Source organism: Petaurus breviceps, unplaced genomic scaffold (genome assembly GCF_028583685.1).
Source record: "Petaurus breviceps papuanus isolate PSGF00001 unplaced genomic scaffold, PetGlider_PUasm1.0 171, whole genome shotgun sequence".
Taxonomy (NCBI): Eukaryota; Metazoa; Chordata; class Mammalia; order Diprotodontia; family Petauridae; genus Petaurus; species Petaurus breviceps.
This window is the reverse complement of record NW_027185754.1, coordinates 19,060,041-19,086,473: the sequence shown is the minus strand read 5'-3', so window position 1 is coordinate 19,086,473 and position 26,433 is coordinate 19,060,041. Positions and strand designations below refer to the sequence as shown.

Genomic DNA, 26,433 nt, shown 5'->3' with positions numbered 1-26,433 from the left:
GATGGGGCTCAGGTATTAGAGACTTGAAGTGATCAGACCAATAAAGAAGACTTGGCAATAGTCCAGGTTTCTAGGAGAAAGGCAGAGGAAAGGTTTTTCCTAAGGGCAGGAGAGCCTTCCATGATTCCCCAAAGATACCTCTCTCAAGTCTTACTTTCATGATACTTCAGTAGATTTCCCTGCTCTCTGACATTCCTTCTCAAATCTGCCTACTCGCTTTAAGATTAACAAAGACCTCTCCTCACATCTGCTAGTCAGAGAATACAAGTAATATTTCCCCCATTTTGCCGATGAGAAAATTGAGGTTTCAAGAGGTAAGATGATTTACCCACGGGCACAGGTATCTTAGTCCTCTTTCAACTACCAGTGAGTCCTGTGCCCATAGAGGATTCCAGACCCTGAAACCATAGTCTTTCTTAGAGAACCACCACACACTCCTTCCCTCTCCCCGCCCCCCCCCCCCCCCCCCCCCCCAAGATTTGAATTCTCTCCAAGCCCTGGGCTCAATCTGTATGAATATGAAGCAAGAATTTTATATACATGTTGGGCTAGATCTGGTCCCAACACTCCTTTTAAGAGGAGGGAGTCTATTTTAACAGATGACTGGTGAAGGCACTACTTCCCTGATTCTTCTCTTGGTGTCCTGAGGTGGGCTGGGTTGGGCATGGAGATGGAGATGGAGGCAGGGGGCAGCACCTAGTCTCTGACTAAGGCTGCAACTGTCGGTGGAGAGAGAGTAGGGCTTCCAAGGAGCTTGGTCTCAGGCCAAGGGCCAAGGTCTTCATGCCAGCTTGAGATGGAAAGAAAGTGGGTTAGGCAGAGGGCCCTGTGTTGGGGGGCAGAAGGGGCTTGGAAGGAGCTAGGCCAGCACAGACCCCAGAGGAGCAGCTCAGATCTCCCTTCCTGGGATCCAAAATCCCAATGAACTTCTGTCTCTCCACCCTGGGTCCTAGTGAGAATCCAGAAGCACAGAAGTCCCTCTTGCCCAGCCCAAAGACCTGTGTAGGGTCTAGCTCAGGCCCCCTCCACAAATAACCACCGGATTTCTTAAAGAATTGGAACTGGAGGGTGGTTTGGTGAATTCTCTGGAATCCTCAATGCAGTTGTGAAGACAGCAGAGGAAGGATGCCCAAAGTTAAGAGTAAGTTCCCATCTGTGGGGAGGTGGGTTCACAATATGTGCCCTCATTATCTTTGTCCTCATTCCAGCTCTCGGCCTCTCTGTGACTTGCCTCTGTATGTATATCAGGGACCACAAACATATGCTTACATGACAGATCATAAGGGACACTTTGTAAACTCCCTAAGTCATACTCATGTGCAGAAAGAAATACACATACAGTACAGCTCTAGCTATGTGCATGTCAGGTACATGTATGTGATTTATCATATAATATCTCACATTTCTTCAGTGCTTTAAGGTTTACAAAACACCTTCCTCACAACCACCCTGTAAGTTCCAAGTATTAGCCCCATTTTACAGAGGAAGAGATTGTCTGAGAGCAGCTAGAGCATTCCCAAGGTCCCCAGTAAGGAACTGGTAGCTCTGTGGTATGAACCCAAATACCCTCAGTGCTAGTCATAGGATCATAGATTCTGAATCAGAAGGAACATCAGAGGTCATCTAGCTCTCTCCTTCATTTTACAGATAAGGAAACTGAGGCCCAAAGAGGTCACAGGTAGTAAGTATCAGAAGTGGGATTTGAACTGATTTGGAGCCCTGGCTCTGTTCCATGCACCATCTATACACAATTTGTGTGATATACACAATATGTGTGTGTGTGCCATGCACATTAGGCACCACACATATCTATGATATGAATGAAGTAAGACAGCAATTGAGTGCTTACTAGATTCCAAACACTGCATTATGTGCTGGGGAATATGAAAAGGAAAAGAAAGACAAGTCATTGTTCTCAAGGAGCTCACATGCTTAAGCTCACACATATGCTTAGTCTGACATGTACTCGTATGTGTCATGTATGAGGTATACATGAAGGGCACTTCATGTGTATTTGACATGAAGTTGTACACATTAGACATGCATGTGCAGATCTGTGTCTGAGCTCTCAGGGCCTGAAGGGAGCTGCTGGTGTCAGGAAAGCCTCTGAGGGGCTTACAACACTTTCTTGCTGTAGAAAAAGTCTTGTGTCCTAGTGAATCACTGTCTAGGCACAAGTGGGTGAGTTCTCCAAAGAGTGAAGGTGAACCCCCACCCCTAATCTGTGTGAGTGTGTGTGTGTGTGTGTGTGTGTGTGTGTGTGTGTGTAAAAGGATGGTGTTCCAAGGGAAAACTGGGCTGTAGAAAGAGATGAATTTACCTTTCTCAATCTAGAGACTGTAGTTCAGTTCAGTAAATAAGTACCTTGAATGCTAGCCAGCAGACTTAGGTTCAGGACCCTACTCTACTGTTTCTAGCCATGTGACCTTTAGAATTAACCTCACTTAACTTCTATGAACCTCAGTTTTCCCATCTGTAAACTTATTGTTGTTGAGTTATTTTTAAGTCATGTCTGATTCTTTATGACCCCATGTAGGGTTTTCTTGGCAAAGATACTAGAGTGGCTTGCCGTTTCCCTTCTCCAGCTTATTTTGCAGATGAGGAAACTAAGGCAAACAGGATCAAGTGACTTGCTCAGGGTCACACAGCTAGTGAGTGTCTGAGACCAGAGTTGAACTCAGGTCTTCCTGACTTCAGGCCCAGCACTCTATCCACTGAGTTATCTAGCTGCCTTATCTGTAAAATGGGGGATAATACTATCTGCTCCTACCTACCTCATAGAATTGTATGAAAAAAGTGCTTCCTAAGTACCTATAAGGAACCATAGGAATCAAGCTATTATTAGAGTTCTTTCTTTGAGAAGTTGACACTCTCTGGAATGATCAGTTTAGATGCAGAGATTCCATGCTAAATGTAGATGGGCCTCAGTGAGTGTAAACAAATGCCTTCCTGAAAAGTCTCCTGAAAACCTAAGTTATTGTCTTTGCCATTCCCTGGACTTGCCCTGGGGTGGGGAGAGTAATGATTGATGGGAGGTTTGAAATCTTTTCTGGAGGCTAATCCAAGCTGAGTAGAGCTAGTATTGGTACAGGAAGTTTTGGGGAGCCAGATCTAACCTGGGGTGAAATTTGCCTCCCTCACTGAGATGTGAGGGATAAGAGGCCTGAAACTTCAGCAGTCCTGCAGGGTGGGGCTGGGGCCAGCCAGCAAGGACAGTAAATGCAAGGGTTTGGGTCACTATTATCTTGGTATTATCTTATCATTAAATGGGGTAAGGAGAGTGGGGCAAACCAGGACTCTTGCTCCAGACATATAGAAGGATTTGCTGCTCTGACAGGATGCATTTCCTTCTGCTCCATTCAGATATGGAGACCAAACCAACCCTGATCCAGCTGTGCTGGGAGCAGTCTTGCTTGGGCCAGCCTTGGGTTTTTGCCAAGCCCAAGTTTGCAGATGCGGCCCCAGATCACTGCGGGGTGGAAGGGAGCTAACTGACCTGCCTGTGGGAATCAACTGGTCCCTTGGTTCTCAGGGAGTTCCCTGAAGAGCAGAGACATATGGACTTTGGGACCAGGATGAGCCTTTAGAATCACATGCTATCAAAGTAGGAGATCATGTCCTCCAGCTCCCTTGTTCTACAGATGGGTAAACTGAGACCCAAAGAGGAAAAGCGACTTCCCCAAGATCTTACCACAAGGTACAACCCAGGCTTTTTCTGAACAATATTGTCGACACCAGAGTGACCTGGACTGAGGACTCTGTGCTCTTGAATATCAACTCCCTTTTAGCTTCCTCTGTCTTATAGCCTATTTTCTGGGGCAGGATCTAAAGGTATCTCCCAAGTAGGATGGAAGACTGTCCCAAGTTCAGTGCATCATTTGGGCTCTGCAGGAGGGACCAAACCCAGGAGAGCCTTGTTTCCAACTAGAACTAAATAGGTCAGCATCAGGAGGACTGGTAGCCACACAGCACTGGGAACAATGGCCCTTTCATCCGACTGCAGCGGGCGGCTGCGTAAGCTCCATCAGGCCAAACATCTTAATGTGATAAACCCCCAGACCAGGGCTGAGGGAGAGCCTGCCCAGGCACCCAGAGAGGCAGCTAGCAGGGGCAGTGGGATGTAATGGACACAGTCCCTGAAGACTGAACACTTAGCCTTGAGTTCTAACTCTGCAGCTTCTGAGCTGTGTGACTATGGGCAGGTCACTTAATCACTCTGGGCTTCACACTTCACTCGTGGTAAAATGGGATTCATAACATTGGCAATGCCCGTTCACAGGGCTATTGTGAGTGCCCAAAAGGTACTATAGAAACATGAAGAGCAGCAACAACAATAATCTCCGAGTTACAAGAAGCAAAAAGCTTTGAAAAATTCAAGGACCTAGCCAAAGAAATCCAAGTCACGTGGGGACGGGGTGAGATACATGTGTATCTCCCAGCATCCTGCCTGCTGTGAGAAGATGCTTATACTGAGCGTGCAGAGATGAGCTTGCATCCTAATACTTTGATTCAGCTACAAAAAAGCAGTTAATTTATCCACACATACAACAGTCTGCAGAGCATTAAGTATAAAAGAGTCCTTTCAAGGAGAGCAACTTCTCCCAGGATCCTTTCTACCTTAACTCCAGAAAAAAATAAAAAGAACTATTCTTCCATAACTGTTCATCATCATCATCATCATCATCATCATCATCATCATCATCATCATCATCATCATCCTTGGCATTGAGGTCTAGTGGACTAAATGAAACAGCCTCAAAGTCAGATGTGGAATTCAAGTCCCATATCTGAGATATACTGGCTGTGTGATCCTAGACAAGTCACTTCACCTCTAAGTGTATCAGACAGTTCACCAAGAGCAGAGAGGTGTCTCTCTAGACACCTTCTAGAAGTTCATCACTAGAAGCTCCCTATGAAATGAAAATAAAAGTCCGTTGCCAGGCCAATAATCATAATTATAATAAACAGCCCAGTGACTATTGTGCCCATAGCTAGTCTGCTGTGGCTGAGACTGTGAAGTGGTCCTGCCTGGTCACATGTCATTTCCTTCAGTATTTACTACTGTTGATCACCTCGTGTTTCCCCATTCTGTTGATAAACACAGGCTGGAGGCCAAGACAGGAAAGGTAACTTCCCTGAACTAAATTAGGCCTCGGCTTGACTTCCATGGAATCTTTGAATCCCAGAGTGGAAAGTGATCTCAGAGGGGTTATGTCAGAGCCTCTGCCCTCCCCTAGGCCTTTACAGCCTCCTCCTGCCACCCTATGGATCCCCTCATCCCAGGCCTTGAGAGCTTGCAAAGTCAGGCCCTGTGGTGCTGGGGAAAGTATGTTGAATTTGAAATTCCAGAACCTGCATTCAAATATTGGCTCTGCCTTTTACAACCTGAAGTTTACGTGTTTTGGATAGATCACTTCATTCACTGGGGCCTCAGTTCCCATGCCTCCTTAAGAGGAAGTTGGATTAGATTCTCCTTGAGGTAGCTTCCAGCTGTAAAACCATGGGGTAAGTCCAACAACACAGGAATTCTTTCTGCAAGATCCATGGTCATCAGGCCTCTACTTAAAAGATAGTCAATATCAATGTCTTTCTGAGCCCCTAGTCCTACTCTGGGCTGTACTGTAGAGGAGACAGAAAAGTTTTTTGTTGTTGAGTCATTTTCAGTCATGTCTAACTTTTCATGACCCAATTTGGAGTTTTCTTAGCAAAAATACTGGAATAGTTTGCCATTTCCTTCTCCAGCTTATTTTTTACAGATGAGGAAACTGAGGTAAACAGGGTTGAGTGACTTTGCCCAGGATCACACAGCTAGGAAGTATCTGAGGGCAGATTTGAACTCAGCAAGATGACACCAGGCCTGGCACTCTATCCACTGTGACACCTAGCTGCCCCCAAAGAAAAGTCAGAGACATACATATCCCTGGGTGCTTACAGTGAGAATGGGGAGATGAGATTCATGTACAACTTAGAGAACACTAGTTGGGTGCTAAGGGGTGTGCTAGGGATTTTAGGATTTCAGAGGAAGAGCCTGATCATGTTGGTCTTCCCCTAAGCCCACCCCCCAAATAAATTAGGGGCTTAACACTGGGCTTTAGCCATAGCAGGTGATCAATAAGTAGGAAGGGAGGCAGGGAAGGAATGAGGGAACATTGCCTGCCTTGGACCTCTGTGGTACCAGTGAGCAGTCTCACAGAGCAATTGGCAATTTGTCCCTTAACCTGCCTGCCCTCCTTCCCTTAGTAACGCCTGCTGATAGAGACTTCAGCCAAAAGAGGCCCCTAGGGCTGAGCCATGCTGACCCCATGTATCCTCCTCCTCCAGGCTCTTTCTGCATCAGGAAAGGAGCTAATATAGTCCAATTCCCTTCTTCCCCCACCCCTTCCTGAATGTTAGTTGAACTGTGGATACCACCTGGCCCTGGAGCTCTGAGGGTTCGACAGAGGGTTGGACAGGGTGGATGCCAGTTTCCCTGGTAATTCCCTGAGGGCAGTGGCTTTGGCACCAGCAGGCAACTGGCCATTTGGTCTCTCCTTCACATCACAGGCAGCCTGGCCTGGCCTGGCCTAGCCCAGCCCAGCCCAGGGGGTGGTCCCTAGAGAAATAGTACCAAGGATTGAGGCCAGTGGTTCAAAGTAGCTTGTGAATTGAGGAGGAGGAGAGGGGAAGGAGTACTAAATGACTGCAGCTAATGAATAGGAACTGAATTAGCTGCTGGAACTGTTTTGTGACCCACATCTCTCCCCCCCCCTCCCTCTCTCTCTTTCTCCCTCTCTCTCTCTCTTCTCTCCTCTAGTCTCTGTTCTCTCTTCCATCTCTTTTTTCCTCTCTCCCTTTCCCCCTCTTCTTCTCCTTTCCATCTCTCCTTTTCCCCCTCTTCTCTCCCTCTCCCTCTCCCTTTCTCTCTCTCTATCTCTCTCCCCCCTCTCTCCTTCTCTAGTCTCTTCTCTCTCTCCCTCCCTCTCTGTCTCTCCCCTCTCCCTCTCCACCTCTCCCCTCTCTCTCTTTCTCCCTCTCTCTCTCTTCTCTCCTCTAGTCTCTGTTCTCTCTTCCCTCTCTTTTTTCCTCTCTACCTTTCCCCCTCTTCTTCTCCTTTCCCTCTCTTCTTTTCCCCCTCTTCTCTCCCTCTCCCTTTCTCTCTATCTCTCTCCCCACTCTCTCCTTCTCTAGTCTCCTCTCTCTCTCTCTCTCTCTCTCTCTCTCTCTCTCTCTCTCTCTCTCTCTCTCTCTCTCTCTGTCTATGTCTCTGTCTCTCTCCCTCCCTCTCTCTCCCCCTCTCCTTCTCTAGTCTCTTCTCTCTCTTTCTCCCTCTCTCTCTCCTTCCCTCACTGTCTCCCCCCTCTCCCTCTCCACCTCTCCCCTCTCTTCTCTCCCTCCCCCCCATACAAGCTCAGCGTTAGACAAACCTAATTAAGTTTCTCCTGTTGTTAGAAGACCCAGTTAAAGTTTGGATGTTTGACTGAACAGGAGAGAATAGATTATTTTCTCCTTCAGAGTCTGCCTCAAGCCCTGCCTTCTTCAGGAAGCCCTCCCTGATCTCTTCCTTCTTTGGATTTCCGAAGCACCTAGAATCTGAGCCACCCATTTGGGCACTTAGCACAACCTAGCACAGGATAGCCTGGTATAGTATGAGCAGAACTGGATTTAGAATAAAAAATCTGGATTCATATCTTGCCTCAGATGCTTAGTAGCTGTGAGACCATGACCCATTTGATACAGAGCCTCAGTCTTCTAATGGGTACATGTAAGTAATATTTGCACAGCCTGTCTCACAGAGTCATTGTGGAGAAAGTGCTTGTAAACCTTAAAAGCCTCTATAAATGTCATTTATCATTGTTTAAATCTGTGTGCCTGCCACCTCCTGCCCCCATCCAGAAGCTCCTCGGATCCAGGCACATGGCTGGGGTGGCAGCTGTCAGCAGCTACTGCCTGAATTGATGCCTCACGATCCCCTTCAGACTCAAACATGCCTTCCCACTTTTGAAATTCATAGTGATTGTAAGACAGTGTGCTTACCCTGGTCTAGGCACCGAGGGAGGAGATAGAGTGATAGCTCATGTTTCTATCAAGCTTAAGTTTTGCAAGATGCCTTTTTCAAAGTGTTACTAACCCCATTTTATAGCGTGGTTGCTTATGTGTCTTGCCCAAGGTTACACAAAGCTAGGCTCAAACCAAGAACTGATCTTTAATAAGAAATAGAAACACTGTACCTTGCCTTCAGGAAGCTCACAGGGAAAGTCAAAAGAAGCCAGAGCTAGAATGTGGAGAGCAAATGCAGTTGGAATACAAACTACTGTCCTAGGACTGAGTGTTACAGGTATGCCTTGCTCTAAGAAAACACACTGTGTGGAAAAACTCAAGTTTATAAGCTAGATAAACCAAAGAGGGTTGGGAATGTGTCGAATAATTCACTTTACGAGGAGTCTTTCCTCAGAATGTGTTTCCTTATCTGCTGGTGCTAACTCTCTGCTGTAATTCTTCTCCCCTGAGACAAAAAGATTCCTTCCCTCCCCCTCCCTTCATTTCTCAGCAGGGGGAGCGCTGGATTTAGAGTATGAGACCCTGGGCTTGAATCCAACTCTGCTACCTAATAGACATAATCTTAGGGATAGGGAATAGGGGTTAGGCATGTGATTGCCTTGGCATAAGGAACTCCCAGGTGAGGAAATTCCCTCTGCCAGTGCAGATGAGCATCTTCCTAGAGCACCAAGAAGTTAAGTCACTTGCCCACGATCATCCAAGAAGTTATGTCACAGAGGACAATCTTCCTGGCTTTTGAGGCCATCCTGCCTCTCATAGCAGCTATTTGTAGGTGCTTTAAGGCGTGTGCCTTATAGGCATCATTTCATTTGGCCCTTCCAACGTCCCCGTGAGGCAGTAGGTTCCATTATTACCCCCATTTTCCAGATGGGGAAACTGAGGCTCAGAGAGTTGAAGTAACATGCCCAGGGCTGTAGATCCAGTAGACTTCTAAGATGAGATTTGAACCAAGATCTCCTTGACTCAAAGTCTCCCACTCTGTCCATGGTGTCACCCTGCTACTTACTATCTTTGGGACCTTGGAGAGTCGATCAAGCATTTATAAGTGCCTGCCACGGGCAAGCTGCTTCATGTCTCTGTTGCCAAATCTGCACAGTAATAGCCTGGTACTAGATGACTTTAAGGTTCCTTATAGTGAAATATCCTACAGTTGTTTTTAATTGGAGGGTGAGGGAGTGGTTGGTAGTAGGAAAAGAGGAGGAAGAGTTTGAAATACTCTCTTCAGGAAATTTAATTCAATAAACATTAGTTAAATGTTGACTCTGTGCCGGGGATATAAGGACCAAACCCAGCAATCGCTGCCCATAAGGAGATTATGATCCACCGGAGGAATCAATGTGTTAATGTGTATGTAGTAGGGAGAGAGAGTGGATTACAACAGGCATGAGGATAAGTAAATATAAAATATGTACAAAGGGGCAGCTGGATAGTGCCGTAGCACACAAAGCACCAGGCCTGGAATCAGGAAGATCTGAGTTCAAATACAACCTCAAACATTTCCTAGCTGTGTGACCCTGGGCAAGTCACTTAACCCTGTTTTGCCTCAGTTTCCTCATCTGTATAATGAGCTGGAGAAGGAAATGGCAGACCATTCCAGTATCTTTGTCACGAAAACCCCCACGACTGAACAACACATGCAAAATAACTTGTTGGAGGAGAGCACCCAGGGTTATTTTAAATATTGTTTTATTTGTGTTCTAAGTCTTCTAATTCTTAAAAATGACTGGACCGAGAGACCATAGCAAGTGAGTAGAAGAGTAAGAACAATTAATGTGATCCCTTTCTTGGTCTCTGGGAGGCGAGGAGGTCAGGCCTATAGGAAGGAGGCCTGGCTCCATCCTTGCCCTGTAGAGGCCTAGAGAATTGACTGAACTCTTTCATGCCTAAGGTTTTTTTCCTGGACAGAAGGGTTCATACCTGAGCTGTGGAGAGTGATATGTATCCCTAGTGGAGATCTAGGTCCTTCACAATCTTTTTTTTTTTTTCAACTTTGGTAGGAATCCTGAATCACAGCCCAGCCTGGGTCTTTACAGAAGGTTTGAAAAGAGCATTTCCTTCCAGAACTGATGGCTGGCTAAGGGCAGCAGGCTTTCCGGCTAGAATGGGCTTTCCAATTTCTTCTTCTTACCCTGTAGTAGTGGACGGGCCGGGGGGTGGGAGGTCCTGCCAAGGGTTTGGAAGACTGTGCCCATTGTAACTGTAGCCAGCCCCCACAGACCTCACTAGGACTTAGCAGCAGCCTTTCCAGGAGGGGCCCTGGGGCCACTTGCAAGGCTGCTACGAATGCATCAGGTGAAGGCCCTCCTTCTGCAGGCTTCCCACATAAATTCCAAATTAATTCCAAGCCCATTGTGGTAAACTCCCTGCCCCCCCTGGCCCTTCAGGCCAAGAGCCCTGAACCTCCCTTGTTACTTCCTAGAGACTCTGTCCCATCTTTATGTAGCACCTCATGACTGTTCTGGGCTGGGTTTCCGAGGTGCTGCACTAGGGTATGAACAGGGGAACAGCCTGGCCAAGACTTGGGAAGAAAAGGAAGCTGCTCCCCAGGAGTGAGGAGGCCAGCTGAATGCTAAGTCCTGCCCCTGCCAGACTTCAGCCTGGCCAGGCCCCCATAGCCCAACTTAGCTCCTGGCATGGCTGCTGCCGCCTTCCAGCTCCGGGTGTCCTGGCCCAGGCATGGCCTCCCTTACTGCCCTGTCCCCCAAATGTCTTCTTGCGCAGCCTAGGAAATTAGAGTGGACTTGCTACCCCCCCCCCCTTCTGACAAGTGTTATTAGAGGCATCACCAGCTCCTAAACCCAGTCCGGTTTTAGGTTTGTAGTTTTGACCCCTCAAGTTTCTCAGGAGAGATCTAGGTGCCATAGTAGTATAACATGGTGTAACATTATATAAAGCACATATATATAATAACATAATGTAATACCATACAAGATCAAATCATCAACGATTTGTATAAGACATTTGATCCTCTTATAATGCACATTTCTATGACACTCTACAACTTGCAGATTGCTTTCTTAAAATTAGCCCCAGGAGGTAGCAGCTATACTTATTATCTACAGAATCACCAAATTCAAAAGTTGAAAGGGCCTTCTGTGGTCTTCTAGTCCAACCCAAAAGAAACCCCACCCAAATATACCTAACAAGTGTTTATCCAGCCAAGACCTCTGAAGGGAGGGAACCCAGAACCTCTCAAGGCCACCCATGGCACTTTGGGATTATTTTCATTATTCATTGCCTTTGCAATTTACTACCATCACCCCCATAGGATACATCTAGTCTCCCTTCCACATGACAACTATCTTAACTTAGCTATCTGGTCCTCCCTGAGTCTCCTCCACGTTCAGCATTCCTGACTCCTTCAGAAGATCTTCATATGACATAGACGTAAGACTCTTCACCATTATGGGGACTGTCATCATTACCAACTCTCCATTAGACACTTCTACCTTGATGCCTCATAAACATCTCAAACTCACCATGGCCAAAATAGAACTCACAATTTTCCCCCTTAATCCCACCCTCCTCCTAACTTCCCTATTTCTGTCAAGATCACTCAATATATTCCAGTTTCCTGGTTGATAAACTGAGTCATCCTCAGCTTCCCCATTTCCATCTCCCTCCATATCTAATCAGCTGACCAGTTGTATTCATTCTTCTTCCATAATCTCTTAAATTCCTTCCCTTTTTTGCTTGTTTCCACAAAGCCTAGATTTCCCCTGCATCCCTCCTCTCTCACCCTCCCAGACAACCATTTCTTATAACAAAGATTTTTTTAAAGAGAAAAAAAATAATTTAGTAAAACCAATCAATACTTTGAAAAAACCCTGAGACTCTATGAAATATTACGCATTCATAGACCCTGACTTCTGCAAAGGAGTGGGAGAGGGGGGAGGTGTCTTCTTTGGGACCAAGGTTGTTCCTTAGACTTTTGCAATATTTAGTTTCAACTGTTTGGTGGTGGTTGCTCTTTCCGTTGACATTGTTGTGGACATTGTGCATTTTGTTTTCCCATCTCTGCTTACATCACTTTGCATCAGTTCATGTAAATCTTTCCATTCTTCTTGGTATTCATCATGTTCTCCATTTCTTGCAGCACAGTAGTAGTTCATTCCATTCGGGTATCACAGCGTGCTTACCCATTCCTCAATCCGTGGGCATCTTCTTCCCTTCCTGTTCTTTGTTACATTGAAAAGTGGCTGCCATCGATATGTTGATGTCACTGTGCCTTTCTCAATGAGGGCTAAGATTGCATTAGCGTTCTTGGCTGCTAGATCTCACTATTGATTCATACTGAGCTTAGAGTTCACTAAAACCTCCAGATTAATTTCAAGTGGACTGCTGTGGAGCCGTGGCTCACTCACCATTTTGTACTTGGGAAATGTTTATTACATGGCTACATGAGCCTAGCTCAGTGCAAATTGTTAAGGGGTGGAGGGGGAAGGAATGAGCAAGAAAGGAGCAGCTGTTTTTCATGGATGTCTTTTGCCTTTTACATATCTGTATTTCCAAACATATCCCTCCCTCCTCCATCCTTCAGAAAGTCATCACTTGTAACAGAGGGGGAAAGAAAGAGTGAAAGAAAATGCTGACCTAGAGCCAAATTACTTAAGCTCTATCTGCCTCAATTCTCTCATCTATAAAATGGGGATAATAATAGCACCTACTTCCCAGGGTTGTTGTGAGAATCAAATGAGATAGGAATTGTAAAGTGATTAGCACAGTACTTGTTACATAGTAGGTGCTATATAGAAGTTAGTATTATTATTATTAAAATATCATTCCTTTTTTTTTTTTTTTGCTTTTTGGAAGGGGAAAGCAGGGCAATTGGGATTAAATGACTTGCCCAAGGTCACACGAATAGTAAGTGTTAAATGTCTGAGGCTGGATTTGAACTCAGGTCCTCCTGACTCCAGGGCTGCTGCTCTATTCACTGCCATATAGCCACCCCCTAAAATATTTTTCTTATACTTTTGTGGAGAATAGGCTAGAGAAAACTGGTAGTAGAAGAAGGAAGACCGACTAGGAAGCTATTGCAATAGTCTATGAGTGATGAGGAGTTGGACTGGATAGTTGCGGAGGGAGTAGAAAGGGAGAGGGTAACCAGGAGGGAAATTGAACAAGTAAACTTATACAAAGCTAGGCGGTACAATGAATAGAGCACTGGGTCTGTGTTCAAATCCAGCTTCAGATACTGACTAGCTGTGTGACCCTGGGCAAGTCATTTAGCCTCTGTTTGCCTTGGTTTCCTCAATTGTAAATGGGGACAATAGTAGTACATACCTTACAGGGTTACTGTGAGGATCAAATGATTTAATATTTATAAAGCACAGTGATATGCTTAGCACAGTGACCTGCACATAGTAGGTGCTATATAAATACTAGCTAATAGTCATCCACAGGAGTCAGTGACAGTCAGCTTCCACCTTTCCTGCTTATTTCCCCCACCCTCCCTTATTCAGGGTATCCTAAAAGTCTTGGTATATGTTTAAGCTTTATTAGCTTAAAGTTCTGAAAGTTTGAAGTACTTAAAACTTTCAAATTTTGTGATTCTGTAGACAATAATATTGCGAGCTGCTCCTTCATGGGCTACTTTTAACAAAGTAATTTGTAAGCTTTAGAATGCCATAGAAATGTGAGTTGGGAGAGGATTGATAGATGCCGTGTACATTATTGATGATATGATAGGTGGTACATGATTTTAGTCGTTTTTCAGTCTTAGTAGCTTAAAACTGCACTAAGACTTTTGGGACACCCTAGTTGGGTGCAAAGTGATGTGCAATGGATTCAGGTGCTCTGGACGCTGGACATAAGTCAGCCAATAAGCATTTGGTAAGTGCTTACAATTCCCAGGCACCATGCTTAGCACTGACTATAGAAATAGACATTCTGAGGTCTTGGGGGCTAGATGAAGCCCTTCTTCTGGAATCTTTTTTTTTTAAATAAATATATATATAATTAATTTATTTACTTTTAGTTTATATCATTCAGTTCCACAATCCCTTGAGTTTCAGATTTTCTCCCCCTCCCTCCTCTGGAGTCTTGCTGACTCCAGACAACCCACATCTCTGCATCTGTGCACACTTGGGTTCTGGAACCCTGATCTCAGTGAGCTACCTGAGCTTATAAAGATTCACTGGTGTCTCCACAGATAACAAGGTGGGCTCCACAGAGAGGGGTGCCCTAGACTTACTTCATCAATGTCAAAGCCAGAGAGGTCATGTGCTCTGACCTCATCCTCAAAGCACCTTCTCCAGCTCCCCAGGCCCTCCCCACAAAGCCACATAGCCTGTGGCTGGAGAGAGCATGGCGTAGTGACAAGAACTTTCTACTGAGAAATGACAAGAGATATGTGTCCAAATTCCAGCTCTGACATTTATTAACTGTATGAATCTGGGAAAGTCACTTAGACTCTGGGCCTCAGTTTACTACTTTATAAAATGGGTTTAATAATATTTGCATGACATACTTCACAGAGTTGTTACATGAGGACGTTTTGTGAATCTTGATGCCCTAGAGAAAAGAAAGCAGGCATTACTAGGCTTCCTTGCACAAAAGAGCATCTAGAGATGAGATAGGCACAAAGTAAGCACTTGGCTATTCATTGATGGTTGGTGTGAAAATGTTAAGAACCCAGGTCTTGATAATATTCTGAGGGGCCAATTTGGCCAGCCCCCTGCATCTATGCAAAACTCATCTAATTGATCCTAGGTAGGGCTAGAGGATTATTCATAAAGTTCTACATATTTCTCTTGCTCTAATCTCATTGTACATAAAACCACTTAATCATCTTCACTCCCAGTAAGTTCTTTCTGTTGCCTTAACTAAATCACTTCTACAGAATTGTCATCCTACTTCTTCCTGCCCCTTCTTAAGTCCACAAAATAGTGTAGGTCACTACCTACCCTGATTGATCCCTGGCTTTGCTTGGTGGGTGACTGGGTGAGTGGGTAGAGAAGGGATGCTTTCAGTTGCAAACCCCCAGGCTTTTAGCTTCCAGTGATCTCTGCCGGTCCAGCTATGGGTGGCCACCACCTCTCTGTGCTCCCCCAAGGTCACTGACTTACAGGTACCCCCAAACCACAACTCCTTCATTTCTGCATTGTGATGCAATTCTCCTACCTCTAGCCCTACCATCTACTTCATTAGGACACACATATCTATTGGATATGAGGTCCAAAACCCAAGCCTTCAGCCCTCTGGGGATCAGGAATTTCCTGACTACTGGGTGGGCAATTTCATTATGAGAATGACCCTTGGTCAATATTAATTAAAGGAACTAATTTTAAAAATCTTTAGGGCTAGGCCTGGCCTAATCCGATTACACATTATTACCTCCCCAAATCTACTTGGTACTCCCCAGTGGGGCTCTAACCAAGGGTCCTGTTCTTACTTGTTAGGAATTTAACATAAATGTTTAAATTAAAGTTAGGCCACAAGTTCATCTTATTCCATAATTAGTAGCCTGTGCCCATGTGCTAAAAGCATGCTGAGGGTTTCTATCCCTGAGGCCCCAAACAATCCAAAGCTTCTTTTAATTGTACTTCATAGCAACAGATGGAACCTCAGTCCCTCACAGCAAAGGCTGACACATAGTTCTGCTCAGCACCTGCCCTACTCAATGCCTCTACTCCCCTAGTGGGAGAGGTGGGGGGGAGCAGGAGCCATCATCCCTCTACAGTCATATTGGGATGTCTGTCACTGGGAGGGCTTGACTGCAAAGCAGTTCTTCCAGCCAATGAAAGTTTATGTACACCATTCAGACCAGTGTATGTCTCATCATCATCTCTATTCCCACTGAGAGACCCAGAAGATCTCCATAGGGTACTCAACCATAAGATAGTCATTTCCATAAATTAATGCACCACCCTGCCATCCCTCCTGAGAAGTGTCTGAGCTCTCTGCTGTTTTAAAGATTCATATGGAATGCAGGCAGAAAAGCAGATGGAGAGCAATGGAAAGAAATTCTGGTTAGGAGATATGGGTTCTGGTATTGAGGCTCCATTCATTCTGGGTCTCCCTTTTCCCCTATTACCATCAGTTCTCCCATTTATAATTAAGGGAGTTAAGATTCAGTGATCTATCAGGACTCTGACAGTCTGTGTTCTAAGGTGCTTCTCAGGATGCCAGTCTGTGTTCTAAGGACTCTCCCAGGTCTCACATTTGATGTTCTAAGGTCCTATCCAGTTCTGACATGACTGTCAATAGAAAAAATCACTGCCGCCACCACTGCTACTACTGCTGCTAGTCTTAGAGTTTCTGTGCACTTTTTCTAATGTCCATAGTAGGAAAAACAATTTTAAAAATCCATAAATCCTGGTTCTGTTTATATTCCTGCCCTGAAGGATAATTAATTGCTAGCTTGAGTAGATCCCAGATTTTGATTTCAGGTGTCAGTTCAGGATTGACTCATCTTGACTCCCAGCAACTCAGCCCTTAAAAAAGGAGAGAGTCAGTTGAGGGAACTAAAGAATGTTTAGCCTAAAGGCTGGGGTTGGGAACGAAGTAGAGGAGAGAGTGGAATTACAGGTATCTTTATTATTTGAAAGACTGTCATGAGGAAGAATAAAGCTAAAACTACAGGGAAATAATTATCAGAAGGTAGATCGTGCCTCAATATAAGCATGGTATAGAAGAAAAAAGTGCTAGATTTGGAGTCAAAGGACATGGGTTCATATCTCTACCTCTTATTTCCTGTGATCCTTGAGTAAATCGCTTAATGTCTCTGGATCTCTGTTTTCTTATCTGTAAAGTGGGGGTGGAGAATTAGACCAGATGCCTTCTGAGTTCGCTTCCAGTTTTAAATTTATGCTCCTATGATGATCCTTCCTCATTCTGCACCCCAACCCTTGTTTTCTTGGAGAGAGTTTTGAGATAGTAAGGCTAGAACAGGATAGGTTACCAAGTTCTGCCAGCAGGTGGTGACACCCTCATACTTCTCACAAAGACTCTCACACATACAACAACACAGACACACATACAACACAAATATATCTCTGGGCTTTTATCCAGTAGTTCCTCTGTTTTCCATCTGGCTGTGTACTTCACCTCTCTAAGTTCATGTTGGTGATGTTTCCCTGACAGGTAAACCTTATTCTTCAGTGTGACCTGGGAATATATCTCCTGGGTCGATTAACTGATAGAACAATCATGTCAAAGTGGGAAACAGTTCCCTAAATCTTCACCATCGTCACTTGGTCCTGAGAGGCAAGTGTGGGGAGATGGAAGGAGAGAAGTTCTGTCTTTGCTGGTCCTCTCCTCTCCAAGTACTTGGCGTTATTAGGAAATTGGACTGAAAGGACATGATTTGAGCCCTACCTTAGGGTCTCATGGTTGTCTAGCATGAGTTATATTTTCTCCCCAATTAAGTGATTTCAGCATCTTACCTCATTCAGTCTTCAAGTATCAGAAGAAGAGGTGGCCATTCTTGCCAAGTTCAACCCTTCTATTTATGATCTTCATCTCATTCCCTTTGATCTTCCTGTGGAGCTTTCTGCATTAATCTTCCCCTGCCCTGACTTTCATTCTTTCTTCATCCATTGGCTACTTCCTGGATACCTAGAAACATTCAGTCAGGTCTCTCTCAGGCTTTAAAAATAAATAAATTGAACCTTCACTTAATCCTGCCACCTCCTCAAACTGTTATCCCATATCTTCCTTCTCTTTCATAGTCAAGCTCCTAGAAAAAGCCCTCTACATTCATGTCCTCCACTGCCTTACCTCCCAACCCGTTTCAATCTAGCTCTTACATTACCACTAAACTGAAACTGCTCTCTCCGAGATTACCAGTGATCTTAGTTGCTAAATCCAATATCCTTTTCTCAGTCCTTATCTTTCTTGATCTCTCTGCAATATTTGACACTGTTGACAAATACCTCCTCCTAGCTACTCTTTCTTCCTTGGACTTTCATGATTACTGAATATAAATCTATATATCAGGCACTGTGCTAATTGCTGGGGATGTATTTACAAACAGGTAATTTTCTCCCTGCCCTCAAGGACCTTACATTCTTGTTCTTTTATTTTGTTTTGTTTTTTTTCTTTTTGGAGGGCAGTTGGGTTTAAGTAACTTGCCCAAGGTCACACAGCTAGGTTTTTTGTTTGTGTGTGTTAAGTGTCTGAGACCAGATCCGAACTCAGGTCCTCCTGACTCCAGGACTAGCACTCTACTCACTGAGCCACCTAGCCACCCCAGGACCTTACATTCTTATGGAGAAGACAACACATAAATAGAAGTTGGGGGAGTACACAACATCATGGTTTGGAAATATCCAGGAAGTAACATGGAGACCCCATTCTCGATAAGGCAGGGCAGAAGTTCTATCATATTTCAGGGTCCCAGGGTTAGAGTCCAGGCTCCACTAGGAGCGAGATAAAGGGGAGGACTGAAGTACAGGGGGTTTGTTCTCTCCTGCTTTTACCTGTCTGACTACTCTTCAATTTCTTTTGCTGTATCATCATCCCTTTTCTGTTGCCCACTATGTGTGGGTTTACCCTCATGTTCTTTCTCAGTGATCTCATCAACTACCCTGAATTCAATGACCATCTCTATGCACATGACTCCAAAATCTACATATCCAGCCCACATCTTCTCCTGAGCTCCAGTCTCCCATCACCAGCTGTCTATTGGACATTTCCAACTTGACATCCCAAACTCGGTATCTCAAACTCAGCATGTCCAAAATAGAACCCCTTGTCTGTCCCCTTAAAGCATTCCCTCTCTTATAAGATAACTCCAAAAGACTCATGATGGAGAGGGCTGTCCACATCCAGAGAAAAAACTGCAGGGTCTGAATGCAGACTGAAGCAGACTACTTGCTCTCTCTTTTGTTTTGTTTTGTTCCTTCTTTCTCATTCATTCCATTGGTTATAATCCTTCTTTACAACTTGACTAATGTTTAGTGTGAAGGTATTTGTAGAACCTTTATCGTATTGCATGCTACCATGGGGGGTGAGGGGGGAGGAGGAGAGGGGGAGTAAATTTGGAACTCAAGGGATTGTGGAACTGAATGTTGTAAACTAAAAGTAAATAAATTTAAAGTGAAAAAAAGTCCCTCTTCAGACTGATCCTATTTCTGTCAAGGGCACTATGATCCTTCCAGTCACCCAGCTTAACCATCTCAGTTAACCCTGACTTTCTCACTCCCCCTCATCCTCCTCATAGCTGATAAGTACTGGACATTCTACCTCCGCATAGCATAGTCCTCCTTTTTCTCCCTATTCACATAGCCACCCTAGTTCAAGCTTTCATCACTTTTTGCCTGGACTATTGCAGTGACCTTCAAATTGGGATCAGCATCTCCTGTCTTATATTTATATAAGGTTTATTTAATATATTTATATATTATATGTTTATATATTTATATACTATATGTTTATATAATATATCTTATACTCTTATATAAATGTCCTTCATTAACTATCTGTGTATGTGCTGTCTCCCCCAGTAGAGTGTAAGCTCTTTGAGAACCAGGACTGTTTCCTTTTCTGTCTTTTCATCCTCATCACCTGGTACAGAAACTTTCACATAATAAAAGCTAACTGTCTTTTGCATCGAATTGCCAGGACATCAGATTCAGGCTCAGGAAAGAAAGCATTAGCATCAGGCTGTAGTTACTGGAAGCTGGTGTTACTTGCTCCTTGCATGGCAGCATTTCTGTCTGACGAGTGCTACAGGTGTTGAGAGGTTCGAGATGTCACAGGTCTGGGCCCAATTCAGGACAGCTTCACGGAGGGGCTATTACTGGAGCTGGACCTTGAAAGACAAGCAGGATTTCAGTAAGGAGAGAGGAAAGAGATGATCTCTGGGCCAGAAAGGGATGCATTCCAGCTCTGAATGACAGGCTGTGCTGATCATAAAATCAAGGGGTCCTCCCTCTGTGTGCCCTAGATATTTTCCCTAAAAACCAGTTTAAAGACTAGAAGGAAACTTAGAAATCATCTCCTTTAGTTTCCTGATTTTACAAATGAGAAAACCAAGGCCCAGAGAAAAGATTTTGTCCTAAAGCCAACAAGCTGGAATTCAATCTCAGGTCCTTTGATCCCAAATCCAGTGTTATCTGTCCTTCACTGAAGTTTACACCTCCCTCAAGACTGGGGGATAAAATGTTTTCTCAGCAGCATTCGAGAACCATCCTAGATGTTGGAGAAATCAATGGAGTTCTGAGAGAGAAACCTCTTCTTAAGGAACCCTCCGTCATCACACAAACCCACAGTGGCCTGCCCTTCTCTGTATTCAGACCCCATTTTTTTATCTGTCTCCCTCATTCTGGCACTCCCCACACCTCACAGTCTAAGTCACTCTCCTAACCCTTACTACCTCAGTCGCTGCCAATAGGTGACCACAAGAACAGCTCAATGTCAGATCAAGGAAACTTTACATCGCCCAACTCTATTCTCTCCACCCGTTTCCATCACCTCCATCAGCATCTTTCCATAAGAACTCCAGAGAGGATTCATCTGCTTCATGAGCTGTAAGCATGAGGCTCCAAAGTTAGTCTTTGCAAATTTGTGGACAGAGGCAGCTTCAGGAAAGGTTCTGGGTCTGAGGAGGAATGGCAGGGAGTGGGGTAGGGTGGTCTTTGGGCCTATGCAGATTTCAGGCACTTGGGCAAACACATAGCTCATTCTCCTGGGAGACTTCTTGGCTCAGAGATTCTAACCAATGCATTGCCAAGCAAGTTGGCAGCTTCCCCAAACCAGACCCTTCCCCTGTAAATAATAATAACGTTCTTATTTTGTTTACAAAACACTAGGCACTTTACTAAATGGCTTTCACAATCATTATTGAGAAACAGCATGGTAGACTGGAACAGTCCCTTAATTTGAAGGTAGAGGACACTTTGGATTCAAATTTCCATTTTGTTGATTTTTTACCTGATTAACCATGGGCGATTTGGTTTCCCTCTCAGTCTAAGTTCCCTCCTCCATAAAATGAAGGGTTAGACAGGTCTTTCCCAGCTCTAAAGGCAATAAGCCATATGATCTTTGCTCTTCCAGGTCCAAATCTAATAATCTCATTTGATCCTCACAAGAGGTGGTCAAGGAATGCCACACAAATGAAATCACAAACTGACCCAAGGACCTAAGATGCAGCCCAACTCACTAAAAAGGTTCCATGGCAGACTCATAATTAGGAATTCTTGTGCAGGGTGCAAAGTCAGCCAGGGTGTGTGGTGTAGAAGATGGTCTAACTGGGGGTGCAGTCACCCTGGAAGAGAAAATGGCCAGTCTTTCTAAGAGTTCTGTGCTTGCATCCTGAGGAAGGGTAGAGGGAACAGGGAAGGTATGCCATGGCAATGGGACTCTGGGGGTAGTAGTCTGATGATGCTTGCGCCTTTTGGTAGCTGGGGCTAGCAAAAGATAGTAAGACAAGGTGCAGGCATGGCATTTGCTGCAGGAGAAGTATGGCTCCCCTGAATCCTAGTGCCCTGGATCACAGGCTCGGTCACCCTAGTTCTTAGGCAGATAGTCTTCTTCCAACTATGAGACTACGAGGAAATAATTTTCCCTGGGATCCCCAATGGGTCCGTGATAAATCTGAGACCAGAATCCAAGTCTCTTGACTCCTAGGCAGACCCCACTGCCTCTGTGATGTTGCACATGGGCTGGGGACTGTACTCAGCTCCCAGAGGTTCCATGAGGATTAGCCTCAGGGAATCCTCAATCCCTCTCAGCTGGGCTGGATTCCAGCTCCCCTGATGGCCCAGCTGGCAGAGCCTCAGTGTGCTTAGGAAAGGCTCAGTATCTGAATCTAATAAACCCTTCCAAAGCAGAAGAGGAAACATTGGGCACCATTTGCCATTTGGGATTATCTGTGGTGCTGCCTGTTCCATAACTAGATCATGGGTCCCTGAGCTTGGTTTTGGGGGAACCATGAGAACACTGGGATCCTGAATTCCTTCCCTGTATTTCTTCCTCCCTTTCCCCCATACAGGTAACATCATTGGTTCTGGGATATTCATCTCCCCCAAAGGTGTGCTGGAGCATGCAGGCTCAGTAGGCCTTGCCCTTGTGGTCTGGGTACTGGGTGGAGGAATTTCAGGCCTTGGTTCCCTGTGTTATGCTGAGCTTGGAGTGACCATCCCCAGATCTGGAGGTGACTACTCCTATGTGACTGAAATCTTCGGAGGCCTTGCAGGGTGAGTACTAAGGAGTGAATTCTGGGACAGCTACTGGTTGTATGTCCTATAGCCCAAAGCTTGTGTACACATCCAAACCTATGCATGCATATGTTTGCTTGCAAACTCCAGAACCTAATGGACAAACTACATCCATTCACTTGTCCTTATTATGTCTCATCTGCCTCTGTTGAAAACGGGAGTTTTTGTGTCCAAGGTGAGAGGGATAGCTTTCTTCTCTTTTGGGTGGAGGGAGGGGTAAGCAGAAATACTTCAGTTGAAGCAAACCCAGTATATAAAAATCTGGATAAATTGGAACAAGTGTCTGATTCTCATTTCAAAAGGATTCCTCCCTTTACAAAGACACTCAGAGAAGACTGATAGCTGTTAAAGACAAAGCATCCAATATGTTCTCAAAAGTTTCAAAATTTTATGTTGTCTTACTAACTGGACAATTTTAAGATCTAAGAATAACTTATGAAGGTAACAGATTTATACCCAAATAAACTATTACCTTTATGTAGAAATGATAACCTTGTTTTACCTTATCATTGCTTTTCAAATATATAATATGGTGGTGGGGTGGGGGTGGGGAGGGACAGGGCTTGGGGAAATCCCCAGGTGAGTAAACTTCCTTTATCAATGTAGGTCAGAACCTTCTTTTCAATCAACCTTAGAGAGTTACCTAAAGCACTGAGAAATTCCATTACACGCCCAGGGTCTGCCAATATGTGTCAGAGTCCAGACCTGAACCTGGGTCATCCTAGCTTGGAATCCACTCTTTCCTTTTTCTTTTTAATATATTTTTATTGATTTTATTAAGTATTTACCAATTACATGTAAAAAAATTAACATGCAGTTTTTAGAATTTTGAGCTCCAAATTCTCTCTTGTCCTTCCCATAGCCCTTGAGAAGGCAAGCAATATGGTATTGGTTAGGATGTAAAATCATGAAAAATGTATCTTCATATTAGCCACATTACAGAAGAAAACCAAGCAAAATAAAAAAGTATGCTTTAATCTGCATTCAGAGTTCATCAGTTATCTTTCTGGAGGTGGATAGTCTTTTTCATGATGCGTCCTTTGGAATTTTCTTGATCAGAATAGCTAAGTCTTTCACAGTTGATCATCTTTACAATATTCCAACTCTTTTCTTTTTCCACTGTGTTACACTATGTAAAGTGCATGTGCAAATACTGGATGGTCTATCTTGCCTTCTTTGAAATGATCTCGATACCTGAATAAAGGCTAACTGTTGTGCCCACACCATCCTAATTAACCACTGTTAATTATATGGAGGCAACTACCAGAACGAAAGCATAATACTGGAATGGAATGACTAAGTCCCCTCCCTAGGATGGGACTAGCTTGCTGTGTGACTTAGGGCCCTCAGGAATCCTCAGTTTCCTCATCTGTGAAATAAAGGGTGGGTCTCACTACCTGAAAGCCATGATCAGAAAAAGAATCTAGAAATCATCCTTCAAGGAATTCTCCAGGAAAATTGCCTTGATATTCTAGAACCAGAGGGCAAAACTAGAAATGGAAAGAATTCACCGATCACCTCTTGATAAAGATCCCAAAAAGAAAACTCCCGGGGCAGCTAGGTGGCACAGTAAATAGAGTACCAGCCTTGGAGTCAGGAGGACCAGAGTTCAAAACTAGCATCAGAACACTTAACATAAAAAACTAGCTGTGTGACCTTGGGCAAGTCACTTAATGCCAATTGCCCCACCCTCCCCCCTCAAAAAAAAAAAAAAGGAAAGAAAACTCCTAGGAATGTCATAGCCAAATTCCAGAGTTCCCAGATCAAGGAGAAAATATTACAAGCAGCCAGGAAAGAACAATTTTACTATTGTGGAAACACAATCAGGATAACACAAGATCTGGAAGCTTCTACATTAAGGGATCGAAGGGTGTGGAATATGATATTCCGGAGGTCAAAGGAGATAGGACTAAAACCAAGAATCACCTACCCAGCAAAACTGAGTATAATGCTACAGGAGGAAATATGGTCATTCAATGAAATAGAGGATTTTCAAGCATTCTTGATGAAAAAACAGAGCTGAACAGAAATTTTGACTTTCAATTACAAGAAGCATGAGAAGGTAAACAGGAAAAAGAAATCATAAAGAACTTATTAATGTTGAACTATTTGCATTCCTACATGGAAAATAATCATTGTAACTGATGAGACTTTTCTCAATATAAGGATAGTTGAAGGGAATATATATGTATACATACATATATATGTATGTATGGGAGGGTATATGTGTACATACACACAAATATATATGTGAGTGTGTGTATATGTATGTACATGTATACATAGACAAAGGGCACAGGATGGGTTGAATATGAAGGTATGATATCTAAAAAATAAAGAGGTGAGAGGAATATATTGGGAGAAGGAGAAAGGGAGAGATAGATTAGGGTAAAATCATCTCATATAAAAGAGGCAAGAGAAAACTGTTACAATGGAGGGGAAGAGGAGGAAGGTGAAAGGGAATGGGTCGACCTTACTCTCATTGAATTTGGCTGAAGGAGATAATAACATACACATTTGGTTGGGTATCTTACCCTACAGGAAAGCAGGGGAGAAGAGGCTAAGAGGGGGGGGTGATAGAAGGAAGGGCAGATTGGGGGAGAGGGTAGTTAGAAGCAAACACTTTTGAAAAGGGACAGGGTTAAAGTAGAAAATAGAAAAAGTGGGGGGCGGGATAGGATGAAGGGAAATATAGTTAGTCTTTCACAATATAACTACTATGGAAATGTTTTGCATAACTACACATGTACAACCTATGTTGAATTGCTTGTCTTCCTAGTGGGGATAGGTGAGGAGGGAAGAAGGGAAAGAAAAAGAAAAGGGAACTCAAAGGTTCAAAAAACAAATGTTAATGCATGTTACATGCAACTGGGAAATAAGATATAGGTACTGGGGTATAGAAATCCATCTTGCCCTACTAGAAAGTTGAGGGGGAGGGGGGAAGATATAAGAGAGAACAGATTGGAAAAAGGGTTATTCAGTAGGCTCACTATTTTGGGGTGGGGATAGGGGAAAGATGGGGAGAAAAATTTGTAACTCAAAATCTTACGGAAATGAAATGTTGAAAACTAAAAATAAATAAATAAAAATTAAAAAATAAAGTCTTATCATGAAAAAAAAAAGATGGGTTTCATGGTCTCTAAGACCTAAAAATTTTATGCTTTAAGGACTCACTATGAAACTTCAACCCCTTTTGAAGTAATAATAGTGTCACAAGACTTCACATTTTCCAAAGTTTTCTTGTCTAGAAAATTACCAATCTGTGCATACCCTCTGACCCAGCTATACCACTACTAAGCCAAAGAAATCAAAGAGGAAAATTATTTATATGTACAAAAATGTTGATAGTAGCTCTTTTCATGGGAGGCAAAAGTTGGAAAATAAGGGGGTGTCTTCCTTTTGGGGAATGGATAAACAAATTATGGTATGTGAATGTAATGGAATATAATTGTGCCATTATAAATTGTGAAATAGATCCTTCTAGAGGAAACTAGGATGACCTTTGTGAACTGATTCAGAGCAAAATGGGCAAAACTATATAATGCTGACATTATTAAAAAAAAAAACAGCTTTGAAAGCCATTAGAACTCTAATCAACACAGTGATAAACCAAAAGTTCAGAAAGAATGGAGATAAAACAAACCACTCATCTCCTCACAGACAGGTGATGATCTTAAAATGCAGAAAGAGACATAGTAATGTGGGAATCTATTTTGCTGAACTATGTAAAGAAGTATCAAGGGATTTGGTTTGGAGTTGTTTGTTTTTTAATTTGCTCCAAATACTTGATACTTGAAAAATGAAAATAAACTAAAAAAATCTCTTTAAAATAGCATGTTATCTTAATACAATTGATACAAACAAAATCACTGATAAACTTAAGCCAAGACTTTCCCTCTCATATCAAGAAAAAGGAAAGGCTTTGATGTTAGCATCTAGAGTATATTAGAAATACTTCTTAGAAAAGTATAGAATTAATTCCTTACAATCCTCTGAATCTCCCACAGCAATTCAGACCACCCAGTAAGTTCACTAAGAAGAGGGACTCTAGGACTATGGTAATCTATTATTTGATAAACCCAAAGACTCCAGCTTCTGGGATAAGAATTCACTATTTGATAAAAAAAAAAAAAAACTGCTGGGAAAACTAGAAAACAGTATGGCAGAAACTGGACATAGACCAATATCTTACACTGTATACCAAAATAAAATCTAAATGGGTTCACGATTTAGA

The 26,433-nt window shown here is 43.6% G+C and overlaps 1 protein-coding gene across 1 annotated transcript in view; it reads left to right on the top strand.

Moving 5' to 3' along the window:
* The window catches only part of SLC7A10 (solute carrier family 7 member 10), a 49,737-nt gene that overhangs the window by 10,314 nt on the left and 12,990 nt on the right, over nt 1–26,433 (top strand). Inside the window, exon 2 of the mRNA XM_069082632.1 lies at nt 21,974–22,178. Within this exon, the coding sequence (XP_068938733.1) occupies nt 21,974–22,178 (205 nt within the window). The remainder of the gene's footprint in view (nt 1–21,973; nt 22,179–26,433) is intronic.